Source organism: Mus caroli, unplaced genomic scaffold (genome assembly GCF_978045245.1).
Source record: "Mus caroli unplaced genomic scaffold, Mus_caroli_1 scaffold_20, whole genome shotgun sequence".
In the NCBI taxonomy this organism is placed as follows: domain Eukaryota; kingdom Metazoa; phylum Chordata; class Mammalia; order Rodentia; family Muridae; genus Mus; species Mus caroli.
The window spans coordinates 54727989-54740977 of record NW_028227275.1 but is presented as its reverse complement, the minus strand read 5'-3'; the positions used below and the strand labels follow the sequence as shown (position 1 = coordinate 54740977).

Below are 12989 nucleotides of genomic sequence, written 5' to 3'. Positions count from 1 at the left end.
AGCCTCGAACTCAGAAATCCACCTGCCTCTGCCTCCCAAGTGCTGGGATTAAAGGCGTGCACCACCAAGCCCGGCCCCAACCGAAATCTGATTGGATTTAAGGTCTCCTTCATTAGATGACGCCCATCCCTGACACTGCTCAGGTGACTAAGAATAGGAGACTAGATAGGTAAGGAGCCTACTGCAAAAGAAAATGCTACTTGATAAGTTAGTTCTCCTTTGGCGAAATGAGTCAATTCAAGCCAAACTAGAGTATACATAAAGGCAGGGTCACTGTGAAACCATTCACTGGTTCTGAGGAATGAGGTCAGGGAAGTGGACATGGGAAGAAGACAGAGGGGAGGAGGAAGAGAAAGAGAAAAAATATACAGAGAGAGAGAAGAAGAAGAAGAGGAGGAGGAGGACGAGGAGGAGGAGAGACAAAAATAAAATGTCTGGATTATATAGGAAAGAGCAAGAACATCCTGGGGAGGAAAGCCCAGCCACTGGGCTGGACAGTTCAGGGTAGAAGGGCAAGCTATGCATGTTAGGGACTGAGGCATGCTGGAAAAACCTGGAGGTCAGATCTACTTTGGTATGTTAAATATGCACCTCAGCTGCCTGTCCTGGGTCTGAATCTCAATACTATTTGTTCTTCTAAAGGAATTTAGCAATAACATGACTCCTCACAACATTCTGCTATACTAATAGGTGGGTATTTGGCTCAGCCATCATCAGAGAAACTTCCTCCTGTAATAGATGGGATCAAAACCAGAGACCCACAGCTGGACAATATGCAATGAGTAAGAGACCATGAACACTCAGTCCTAAATGGGGTGTCTCCATCAAATCCCTCCCTCAGGGAACCTTGTGAAAGAGGAGGCAGAAAGAGTGTAAGACTCAGAGTAGATGGAGACACCAAGGAAATCAGGCCTTCTAAACACAGCAGTGCTGGCACTCATGAGCTCACAGAGCATGGAGAGCTTGGGGGCCTCTTCTAGAAACTTGACATGAATTTGACTTTGGGCTAGGACAGGGAAGTAGACTCAGTTATCTCGATCATCCTCATAAGCCGCTAGAAACAGTGACACAGGACTTCGTTCATTGCCTTGTTTTTTCCCTGACTTTTTGTTTATTGCCTTGTTCCTTGACCTAGAACAGACCTCATTTTTTGCGTGCACTTAGATCGTATAAAAGCAGACTGGAGAAAAATAAACCCGTTTTAACCTCAGCTGAAGTCATGTCATAGTGTTGTCTAATTGTCTTTTTCTTTTCTTTTCTTTTTAATATTTACTTATTTATTATATGTAAGTACACTGTTGCTGTCTTAAGACATTCCAGAAGAGGGCATCAGATTTCGTTACGGATGGTTGTGAGCCACCATGTGGTTGCTGGGCTTTGAACTCAGGACCTCTGGGAAGAGCAGTCAGTGCTCTTAACCACTGAGCCATCTCTCCGGCCCAGTCTTTTTCTTTTCAATACTCCCTCCCTCCCTTGAGACCTGGTTGACTGAGCTGGCATGGTCAACAGAGGCTGTAGTATGCCCAGGGCCTGCATGACTCTGCGCCAGATGGAATCCCAGCACTGAGGGGAAATGGATGCAAGTCCCCAACCCCCAACCTAGATGCTATCCCCAGCACATAACTACTCCTAAAGGAAAAACTCGTTTTCTCCAATGGAGTCTCCTTACAAGCCACTGGTAGGGCTCCACAATAGACTGTCACAAACTCAGTGGCACTTTCGGATGTCCCTTGTCCCATAATGCTTTGTCTCAGTATTAACTTTCTCTTTCTTCCTCACAGATCCCCTCAGGGGTTTTATGGGATCTCTGTGTTCGAGAATGTGTGCATCTCTGCATCTATACGTGCTTCTTGTATGTTTCCTTTGGCTCTTTTTCTCCTGGTCATTTGTTTGCTTGTCTCTAGTCTAGTTTGTTTGGTTTTATTTTATTACTTTTTTAGATGCCTGATTGTATTCTAATGAGAGAGAGAGAACGGGTGTGGGTATGGATGTGTGGATTGTCAGGGAGGATCTGGGAGGCGTTGGAGAAAGGGAAATGTAATAAGAATATATTGTATGAGCCGGGCGGTGGTGGCGCACGCCTTTAGTCCCAGCACTCGGGAGGCAGAGGCAGGCAGATTTCTGAGTTCGAGTCCAGCCTGGTCTACAGAGTGAGTTCCAGGACAACCAGGGCTACACAGAGAAGCCCTGTCTCGAAAAACCAAAAAAAAAAAAAAAAAAAAAAAAAATTGTATGATAAAATATCTTGTTGTTGTTGTTATTTTTCAAGACAGGGTTATCTGTGTAGCCCTGGCTGTCCTGGACTCCTGGACTTGCTCTGTAGATCACGCTGGAACTGGTCTCCCTGCCTCTGCCTTCAGAGTGCTAGGATTAAAAGGTGTGCCACCACATCCAACTAAAAAACAAAATCTATTTTCACTTAAGGAAAAAAAAAAAAGTGAGGCTCTAACTGAGGTGCACTGGGTGGCGGGGCTTCTGCTTATCCAGAGCCCCAGGAGCTAGGCCTAAGGACATGGAGTTCAGGCCCTAAGGAGAAGGCAGCCTTCTCCTCAGGAGCCAAGATGTCTTTTCGGTGGGACCTTGCCTTTTCCTAGAGTCCCCTACTAAGTCCTTGGCTGGAGGGATGGAGGGCGAAGTGAAGACCTTCAAGCCGTCCACATCCTAAACCCTGGAACCTGTGAAGATGGCCTCTGGCAAAGGGAAACCTAGGCTATAAACCAGCTGATTGTGGGCAAGTACTGACTGTCTCCTGGATGCTGACGGGGGTGTGGGGGGGTGTGGGGGGGTGTGTGGGGGGGTGGAGGGGGGGGGTGGGGGAATGGGGGGGTGGGGGTGGGGTGGCGGCGTAACCACAGCCTGGGAAGTGGTAGATGGAGAACCAGAGAGCATGGTCCACACCACATGAAAGACAGGAGCAGCCTGGGCTCACTGCCAGGCTGCCGGAGGATCTACAGGAAGGGCCCGTGACCTCTGGAAAATCCTGGGACAAGCTCCCTTAGAGCTTCCAGGAAGGAATGAAGCCAGAGGCATGCAATTCTGGTGACTCACGTCAGATTCTTGTCTCTCAGAAATAAGTTGAGAAATCTGCATTGTTTAAGTTGCCAGGTTGGTGGTGAGGTTTCAATAGGAGGGTCGTTTGCTTTGCTCTCTCTCCTTTTTGTTTTGTTTCCCAGGAACTAAATCTTTATTTGTAAAGCCTGGAGAGATGGCTCAGCTATTAAGGTTCACAGTAACAATTTATAAATTTTTTTTTTTATGTGTTTGGGTGTTTTCCAGCCTGTGTGGCTGTGCACTACTCCATGCAAGGCCAGAAGAGGGCGTGGCATCCCTTGGAACTGGAGTTACAGAAGATTTTTGAGCCACCATGTGAGGGCTGGAAATAGAATTCTGGTCCTCTGGAACAGCAGCCAGGGATCTTAACTGCTGAGTCATCTCTCCAGCTCCAGGATTTAAATCTGCCACCCCCCCCACCTCCACCCGCTTTCTTTTTAAATAAAAATGTAGGGTCTCACTGGGTAGCTCTGGCAACCAGCTCTCAGGTAGGCCAGGCTGGTGTGGAACTGAATATGAAGTAGTGGCTAACCTGGAACTCCTCAGCATCCTGACTCTGGAATGTTAGGGTTACAGGTATATGTCATTACGTAATATGAGAAAAAAAATTAGCTGGGCAGTGGTGGTGCACGCCTTTAATCCCAGCACTTGGGAAGCAGAGGCAGGCAGATTTCTGAGTTTGAAGCCAGCCTGGTCCACAGAGTGAGTTCCAGGACAGCCAGGGCTATACAGAGAAACTCTGTCTCGAAACAACAACAACAACAGAAAAAGAAAAAGAGAAAAATAAAGAAGAAAAAAATGATCCTTCTTAGGTCACTACTCTAGTGTTCCTATACGCCCACATTTATAGATTCATATTCTCTCTCCCTCCCTTTTTTGTTTTTGTTTTTGTTTTTCTCTGTGTCCTGGAACTCTGTAGACCAGGCTAGCCTCGAACTCAGAAATCCGTTTGCCTCTGCCTTCCAAGTGCTCCCAAGTGCTGGGATTAAAGGCATGTGCCACCACTGCCCAACTCTTTTTTTTTTTAACTTTTTTTTTTTAAGATTTATTTATTTATTATATGTAAGTACACTGTCTTTAGACACACCAGAAGAGGGAGTCAGATCTCATTACAGATGGTGTGAGCCACCATGTGGTTGCTGGGATTTGAACTCTGGACCTTCGGAAGAGCAGTCAGGTGCTCTTGAACGTAAAAACCTATAACGTAAAAACAAAATTCTAGGCCTTTAGGCCCAGGCTTGGAAATGTGACCTTTGTGACCCAGTGCTCCAAGGTATGCTAATCATAACACAGATTGTGACATTCCTCCACCCACCCGCTTCCTGGGTTCAAAGAGTGTTCATTCAAAGAATGTGCTATTGTTAGGGGCTCTTAGAAACTGTCTTAAGAGATAACCTGAACAATTACCAGGTATTCCTTGTGACACTTGTGACTTTGCACTTCCTTGTGACTCTTAACTGGTATCTTTGGTATTTTCCAACAATGCCCTCCCCACTTCCTTGAGTTGTGGTTTCTTCCTTTAAATACCCCCTTATCCAGACTGCGTGGTGTATGACCGTGGGCTCGAGAGCGCTCTTGAATAAAAATGCTCTTGAATTAAAATCCTCTTGCTGGGCTGGTGAGATGGCTCAGTGGGTAAGAGCACCCGACTGCTCTTCCGAAGGTCCAGAGTTCAAATCCCAGCAACCACATGGTGGCTCACAACCATCCGCAAAGAGATCTGGCGCCCTCTTCTGGAATGTCTGAAGACAGCTACAGTGTACTTACATATAATAAATAAATAAATCTTTAAAAAAAAAATCCTCTTGCTGTTTGCAGCAAGACCGTTTCTTGTGGGTGATTTTGGGGTGTCGCCTCTCCTGAGTCAGAACGTGGGGGAGTCAGAACGTTGTGGGTCTTTCACTCTTACCCTCGGAGCCATCTCACCAGCCCCCCCCCCCTCTTTTTTATATTGATTGTTAGACTGACCTATTGACTGAGACAGGGTCTTGCTATGTGGCTGCCTTGTAAGTCAGGCTGATCCTAAACTTTCCTAAGATTCTCCGCCCTCACCCTCTGGAATGCTGGAATACCATGCCTATTTGACACCTAGGTTTCTTCCTTTCAAATCTCACTAATGTCTTGTAGGAGCAGCTGTGGAATTCAGTTGGCGCTGCTTGGCTCTTGGAGCTTAAGGGAGATCGAGCTCTTCCGGCCAGCTCGGAAAAGTTGCCCCACCCTGACATATAGGTCCGCAGCACCTATCACCCCAGCCCCACCTTGGCAGGCTGGAACCTGCAGCTGCTGTGGATCAGACGCAGAGCTGGGTGATGTGGAGGCACCAACACGTGTCCAGGTCTCTCTATGCCTACAAAACACGCGATAGGGACCGAGTTTACTTATGAGTCACGGCAACTAGGCGGAAAGAACTAGAAGCTGACTTGGCGGGAAAATCCACGCACGGAGTGCCTTGTCGAATCACCAAGCTTCGGAAGGTTGGCTGCAGCCACACTCGGGAGGACACAGACAGGCTGGGTGCGCACGTGTGTGCTAAGTGCGTGAGCGCAGTGGGCCCGGACGGAACTACAAGTTCCAGGGTGCCCAGCGGCGCGCCGCCCGCGGTCTCTAAGCAGGTCGCCACGGGCTGGCACGCGCCACTCTCGTCCCAGAGTAAATAAGGGACCGAGCGCGACTCTCCGGAGCACCGTAAATAGAGTCCGAGTGGGCGGGGAGCCGCCCGGCACCGCCTGTTCATGTCGCTGCAGAGCCAAGTGTCCGGCCGCCTGGCACAGCTGCGCGCGGCGGGGCAGCTGCTGGTCTCCCTGCGCCCCTGGCCCGGCCGCTCGGCGGGTGGCCCGCGGCCCCGTGGCAGTGCGTGCGGTCCCCTGGTGGCACTGGGCGAGCACGGCTACTGCGCGTGGCTCTCGGCGGGAGTTGGGGCGTGGGGGGCGGCGGGGCGTGGAGCCTGGGTGCGCACCTGGGCCCCCCTGACCATGGCCGCGAAGGTGGACCTGAGCACCTCCACCGACTGGAAGGAGGCCAAATGTAAGTGTGAGCGCAGGGCGTGGGTCTCCCCGGCCGAAAGGCACTCCACGAGCACCTGAGACACTCGGGAACCCCCTCAGCCCACATCCATGCCCAGCTCCTACACCAGGTTACCCCTTGACTAAACAAGTGGGGAAGGCGGCCTTACCTCAGCAATGGTCCCAGGTAGTCCACACCCGCGCCCCTCTCCCCCGCCCCCGAGATCCTCTGGGACCTGCCACCTTCCTCCATGCATGCACAGGAGGGAAACTGAGGCTTAGGGCCAAAGTTCACTTCCCCAAGGTCAGGCTGGGAGTGTGCAAAGGCAAAGTGTAGAAGCTTGGCCTATCAGGTAGGGTCAGGTAGTCCCAAGAATGGCAGCTCGGGTGTCGGCCTCTCTGGGAGTATGGTAGGTGCCCGTTTTGCCCTCCTGCTGGCTTCTGGCCCCTTGCCAGCACTTTGCTCCTTCTTGAGGGACTGGGATCATAGAACTTGGAGAGCAGTCTGACGTCGGGCGTGGGCTTGTGAGAATCACTGACTCCCTCAAGAATGAAAGTATTTCTCCTCCTGGACGAGCATGCCAGGAAGGGGCCACGGGTCCCGGACGACCTAGTCGCTAACTGGAATGCAAAGTGCAGAGCCCCAAATAACCCTGAGTGGCAGTCCAGCTGCCCCTGCCTTTCAGCGCCAGTGCTTCCCTTATTATTCCGGGCGGATCCTCCTCCGAATGAGCGGCTAAGGCCATTGGCTGGGCTGCCAGTGGGCGTGACCATGGGGGCTGGGCCACCTAGGTCAAGCGGGGTTGAAGGTAACCTCAGAGTGGTTCCTTTTTAGAAAAGAGAGCTCTCGCTTGTTGCAAGTCTGCCCAGGATCCTAAAGCACTTGACAGCCTCCTTTGGGAGCAATCAGAATTTGCCACTCCCTCAACCTTGGCCGGGAGTTGCGGGGCTCGTCCAGAATTCCAGCAGAGGGAGTTAGTGTTCTTCCTTAGAGTCCTGCTTACCCAGGGAGAGGAAGGAGAGTTGAGGCAGTACCACACGTAGCGTACCTTCTGCCTCTATTTCTAGATTCCAGCCCTTCTCCCCGTAGCTCCCTTTTCCTTGGTGACCCTGAAAACCAGCCTAACCTGGGAAAACTGATGGGACCTGAGGTTCCTCAGCTGCTGGACTGATGCTGCTTTCTCCCTTTCTGTGCCAAGCTGGGAGTCAGGTGCGCTGGTCCTTGAGCCTCTGGAGAGTCTGATCTCCGCTTGCCATTTCCGCCGGGTTTAATGGGATTAGAGATGCCAGTGTACTGTGGCTAGCTTTTAGGCTTTTGCATGGGTTCTGGGGATCAAATTCCGTTTACCCACCCACTAACCCGTCTATCTCCTTGGCCCTCATTCAGTAAACTTTTACCTCATGTCCTATTGGTACCAGCGTTGTAGGATCCAACAGTGAGTGGCCAGGCAACAGTTTGTCTAGTGGAGAAACACTATGGCAACATAGTCCTCTGTGTGCTACAAAGAGCTGGGAAGGTCAGGTGGCCCATCAGGGACCTGAAGTAAAGTAACCAGCTGGGGAAGGGCATTCCAGGTTCTGGAGATAGGGCTAGATTTGGAGGAGGTGGTCCCATTGTGACCAAATGCAGTCCCAAAGGCAGTGGTGACAGGGGCTGAGTGGTAAGACAAGGAAGGCCTCTCGAGTTTCAGTTACCTAGTGTGTGGAAGTGGGCACTCTAAGCCTCCGTGACCTGGGACAGAAGGCTCTGGGCATGGAAATGTGGGGTGGTCTGGTCTAAATTTTCCTTTTATTTGTTTGTTTATTTATTTATTTGAGAGAGAGTCTCTATATAGTCCTGGATGCCCTGGTCCTTGTTATGTAGACCAGACCAAGCTGACCTCAAACTCAGAGATCTCCTCAGAGAGTTTGTTTTTTGGAGAGAGAAAGGGAGAGAGGGAGAGAGAGAGAAAGAGAGAGAGAGAGAGAGAGAGAGAGAGAGAAGGGTTGGTACCACAAGCTTAAAATCCCCGCCCTTGCTTGGGAGAGGCAGGCAGATCTCTGTAAATTCCAGGTTGTTCTGGTCTACAAAGTGAGTTCTAGGCCAGCCAGGGCTACACAGTGAGACCCTGTATCTAAAAATCAAACAATAATCAAAGTTCTCCTCCATAGCCCAGGCTGGCCTGGAGCTCACTCTGTCATCCATAGCCCAGGCTGGCCTGGAGCTCACTCTGTCATGCACACAGGTGCATTATGACAGTTTATGCTCCTTTACCTCTGCGATGGGTTCTATCGTAGTGTACCACACTTTGGGTATCCATTCTTCTGCAGAAGCCTTTAGGCTTCTCGTGCATTAAGTTACTCAGACCATCCTGACACACGCCTCTAATGGACAGGGGATATGTCTAGATGCTTGCTTCCCTAGGGGATTTTCTGTCAAAGACTGGCCCACTGACTCACATGAGACTGATGTGTAGGCAGTTTAGGGTGAAAAAAATATAATAACAGGGGGTGTGAAAACTCCCGGCCTCCTCACCCTACAGGAAAACCAAGGTTTTCCTGGGGTTGCTCAGCGGCACACTCTCATCCAGAATAGCAACATGTTAGTTTTTGCTTGTCGGAGACCACACTAATCCCATGTAAGGGAAGAAGGAAGAAGGAAGATTTATTTTGACTCGTGGTTGCAGAAGATCCCCATGCACAAGGCACGGGGATGTAGCTCAGATCATGCTGGTACATATCTGTGCTCCTTGCACTCTGAAGTGGAGGCAGGAGGATTGCTGTGAGATGGAGATTGGTGTAGGCTATACAGCAAGGGCCTTGCTACCTGGCAAGATTCTGTCTCAAAGGGAAAGTGGGACTGTGGTGACTGGAGGGAGTGACAGACGAGAGGCCTAGAGCCAGGCAAAACTGAGGCCCAAGACCTGACCTGCAGTGATCAGCTCCTGCCAGCCAACTCCCACCTCTGGACCTGAGCCTGTGGGGCTGCTTAGATTCAAAGCATAATCTCAGGCAGCCGGAGGCAGGCTGGAGGCTGCAGGCTGCATGCAGACAGCAGGAGGGTAGGTGAGGGGTAGGAGGGCAAGCATCAGTGCTTTGGAAGGGCTCGGCCCCCCAGCAGAATCTCCTGATGAGGTGTTGTTCTCTGTTTGATCTGCACCGTGTCCGTTGCCTGCTGCGGTCCAGCTCAAGAGGCCTTGCCCAGGGCTCTGCCTGCTCCTTCTTTACCTCCATAATGGCTGCTTGCTTCTCTGGATTCGTTCATCTTCCTCATCAAGACAGCCACCAGGCTGGATGCCCTCATCAGGAAACATGTAGGTCTTTTGTTGTTTTGTTTTTGAGACAGTGTCTCCTGTGGCCTAGGCTGACCTCTAACTCCCTACATACATCATTCCAAATGCTGAGATTTCAGGTGTAATCTAGCACGCCTGGTTTATATGATCCTGGGGATCAAACCAGGTGTGGAGCTGTGAAGCTTTGTTGGGGCAGATTTCTGCCAGATCTGTTGTCTTCACTGGTTAGTTAATCTAATCCCCTTGGTTCTTGGGTGCCACAGTGCCCTCCTTCCAACTAGGACCTATTTAGAAGACTGGAAATAGGGGCTGTGGTTTAGAGCCCTGGTTGCTCTTTTAAAGGACTTGGGTTCAATTTTTAGCACCTACACAGAGCTTCACAATCTCCCCTAATTCTCCAGTTCCACAGGATTAATGCTCTCTTCTGGCCTCTGCAGGCACCAGGCATGCTGGTGATGCACATACCTACATGCAGGCCAAACATTCATGCAATACAATAAAATAAATAAAACTAAAAAACAATTACCTAAAAGGAAGACTGGATGCTGGGCAGTGACATATGCTTTAATTCTAGTACTCCAGAGGCAAAGGCAGGTAGATCTCTGTGAGGTTGAGGCCAGCCTGGTCTACAGAACAAGTTCCAGGACAGCCAGGGCTACACAGAGAAATCCAGTCTCAAAACAAAACAAAACAAAAGAAGACAAAACAAAAAAACCACACACAAAAGACTGAACTATTCACAAGGAAAAGCAGTTGGTTTGAGGGGACTTAGCCAGGGCTATCAGGAACGTCTAGGGCCTCTGTTCTAGTCTTGACTTCTTGTCTCATGCTGGGCCAGAACTGTGTACTGAAAAGAGAAGGAATGTTGGTGTTATCAGAATCCAGCAAGTCCAGAGTCACTGTTGCATGCTCCCTGAACCTCTATTTCCTTATCTATGAAATGGGACCAATAGCTCCAGCTTCTGTGCTGGGGTCACATTAGATTGCCAGCCTACAGAGCGCCCCCTTGCTCATCTCTTCCCAGGCTCCTATGCTCTGTGCTGGACTCTGACAGACGACCTTCATTCTCGCTGGTAGCTTACAGGATGTTCCCAAGGCTTCCCCTGCAAACCCTGCTACAACAATGCTCCCCTGCTACGCCTTGAGGACCTGGGGAACCTCATCTCAGCGTCTCTGATGGAGCTGCTGAGCCAGCATACTGTGCAGGCACACCTGAGAATTAGGAGTGAGGGCACCTCTTCCATGTTGGGATGCAGCCTTGGTCCACCCCAGTGTGTGTGGAGGCAGGTCCAGAGCTACAGTAGGCTTCACACTCTGTTCTCCACTGCTTGTGCCATAGGCTCGGATGAGTCGCTGCTCCCAGGTGATTAATGCCACGGAAGCCACACACTACTGTGTTCAGGTGCACAACCTTATCAGCTGTGCCCACCTGGTGTTCTGCAGACTCAGCCCTCCCGCCCCCCCCCCCCTGCTGCCCAGCCTGTCTCATCTCTCTGAACGACGTCTTGCAAAGTGCCATAAAGATACTTCTTAAAACACATCATTGAATTCCCGTTTGCCTGGCACGCTTTATGGCTCTGGCAGAGTTTGCTTCCTCCTGCCCAGCTTTCATGCCCACGAGCCCTGGAAGCTTAGTCTGGGGTCAGGCTTCCCCATCAAAATTTACTGCGAACATCTTTTTACAACACCTGTCTCAGTGAGCCGTGAAATACTTTTCGCCTCTTCAAAAATGAAAGAAAATGAAAATGCATGTTTTACATCTTTTATAAAAAAATAAAACCCACTTGTGCTTTAAGTTTGCATCTGACTTGATGGGAGGAGGTGGGCAGTGACTCCTGTGTGCGTGTGGCAGCACAGGCCTGGAAGGTGGCCCTGAAAGATGGGGCTGAGCTGAAGAACAAGTGCACAGGCCTTGGGGCAGAGAAGCATCTCAGGCAGCTGTGTAGCATCGAACACCCCAGGAGCCTGCTGAGCGAGGCCATGACCATGTTTGTAGATGGGCACACAGTACTGGTGTGCTGGCCTTTTCTTTGTGTCTAATGTAGCCCAGGTTGGCCTTGGATTCCTGATCCTTCTGCCTCTACCTGACAAATGTTGGAATAAGAATTGTGCGCCAGACGGGCGTGGTGGCACACACCTTTAATCTCAGCACTCGGGAGGCAGAGGCAGGCCGATTTCTGAGTTCAAAGCCAGCCTGGTCTACAAAGTTAGTTCCAGTTCCAGGGCTACACAGAGAAACCCTGTCTCGAAAAAACCAAAAAAAGAATTGTGCGCCACCACACCTGGCTCATGTTGGCTTTTTGAAGTTGTGTATTTAGGGATGGGTGTTGACAGGGATAGACTGACAGAGAACTCTGAGGCTGGTGTAGTGGTTGGTGGTAGAGACAGCGTGCAGTTTCTGTGAAACAGTGCTCTGTTTGGACTCCATTGGAGCAAGTAGGCCTTGTGAACCATGGCCATTCAAACCAGGCCACCAAGGTCACGGAGAAGGACAGGTCCACCCAGGTTTCTTTTTCCTGCGTGTGAGGAGGGCTGGATCATTCTGCCTCTCTTCTAAAGGGGTGGCATCTGTCAGATGTGTCTGCTAGGGGCCTAAGTGTCTTTGGGTAGTGGAACTCGTATGTGGTGCCAGGGTTGGTTCCAGCCTGACCACTTCAGCGGCGCCAGTAGCTGGTCTACAGTGGCTGGCAAGCAGTTGGTCAGCATCACCATAGCTTCGTGGAGCCAGCTCCAGGTCAGGCCAGCTGGAAACACTCACACTTGATTGTGTCAAGGTTCAGGGTGTCTTTGATCATGATAGCACATGATAACTCATCTGTGGAGCTAAATATTGGCTGAAGCTCCACCTGCCCCGCTCTCCACCTGAGGAAGGCTTTCTCCTCCTGGATCTTGCGCTGTTAGGTACCCTCCCCAGGAGGAACCTGTGATGCTACAAGGGGTCACTCTGCCACCCTGCCTTCTTCTTCTGTCCTGGAACTCACTTTGGTGACCAGGCTGGCCTCGAACTCAGAAATCCGCCTGCCTCTGCCTCCCGAGTGCTGGGATCAAAGGCGTGCGCCACCACGATGGCTGCCTTCTTTTTCTAAAGCTGTAACTGGCGATTGAACCTAGGACTCATGCATGCTAGCTAAGCACATTACCATTGAACGAGTGTTCTCAGTGCACACCCAGGGCCTTGGTCATGGACCTTCAGCATCTTGGTAGATCATGTCTCTGACCTAGAGAAGGGAACTGAGGCTCAGACTTGCCCTTGAGTTTAGTGGGAGCCAAAGGGGGATGAAAGCAGCATGTGGCTCTTCTCCGCCCCTCTGTGTCCCACCTTCCCTCTCTGCCCAGGCTGCTCTGGCTTCACTCCACATCACCCCGGATGCTGCCTCATATCATTCTGTACAGGCAGGTCCTCTACCTGGATGACTGATCACTCAGCCCTCAGGTCTCAGCTCTTCACTGAGGCACCCATGGCCCCTCACACACACTGTGCACTGTGCTGGTGGTGAATGGGGACCGTATTAGCCAAGGTCCAGGAAGGAATGTATGTGAGCCAAGACAGACTCTCAAGATTCATGGTGGGAAGCAGAGAAGGAAATGGAGAGGGTGGGCTGGCAAGATGGCTCAGTGGTTAAGAGCACTGACCGCTCTTCCGAAGGTCCTGAGTTCAATTCCC

At 50.8% G+C, this 12989-nt stretch overlaps 1 protein-coding gene across 4 annotated transcripts in view; it reads left to right on the top strand.

Annotated features, from left to right (window-relative positions):
• Nucleotides 1-5636: 5636 nt before the first annotated feature.
• Macrod1 (mono-ADP ribosylhydrolase 1) overlaps nt 5637-12989 on the top strand; it is a 143764-nt gene continuing 136411 nt past the window's right edge. Inside the window, exon 1 of one of the 4 annotated variants that reach the window (XM_029472748.2) lies at nt 5637-6075. In XM_029472748.2, coding sequence (XP_029328608.1) covers nt 5784-6075 — 292 coding nt within the window. In that variant the 5' untranslated portion in view covers nt 5637-5783. The remainder of the gene's footprint in view (nt 6076-12989) is intronic. The other 3 variants (XM_085834127.1, XM_085834126.1, XM_021151365.3) reach the window with 3 other exon arrangements.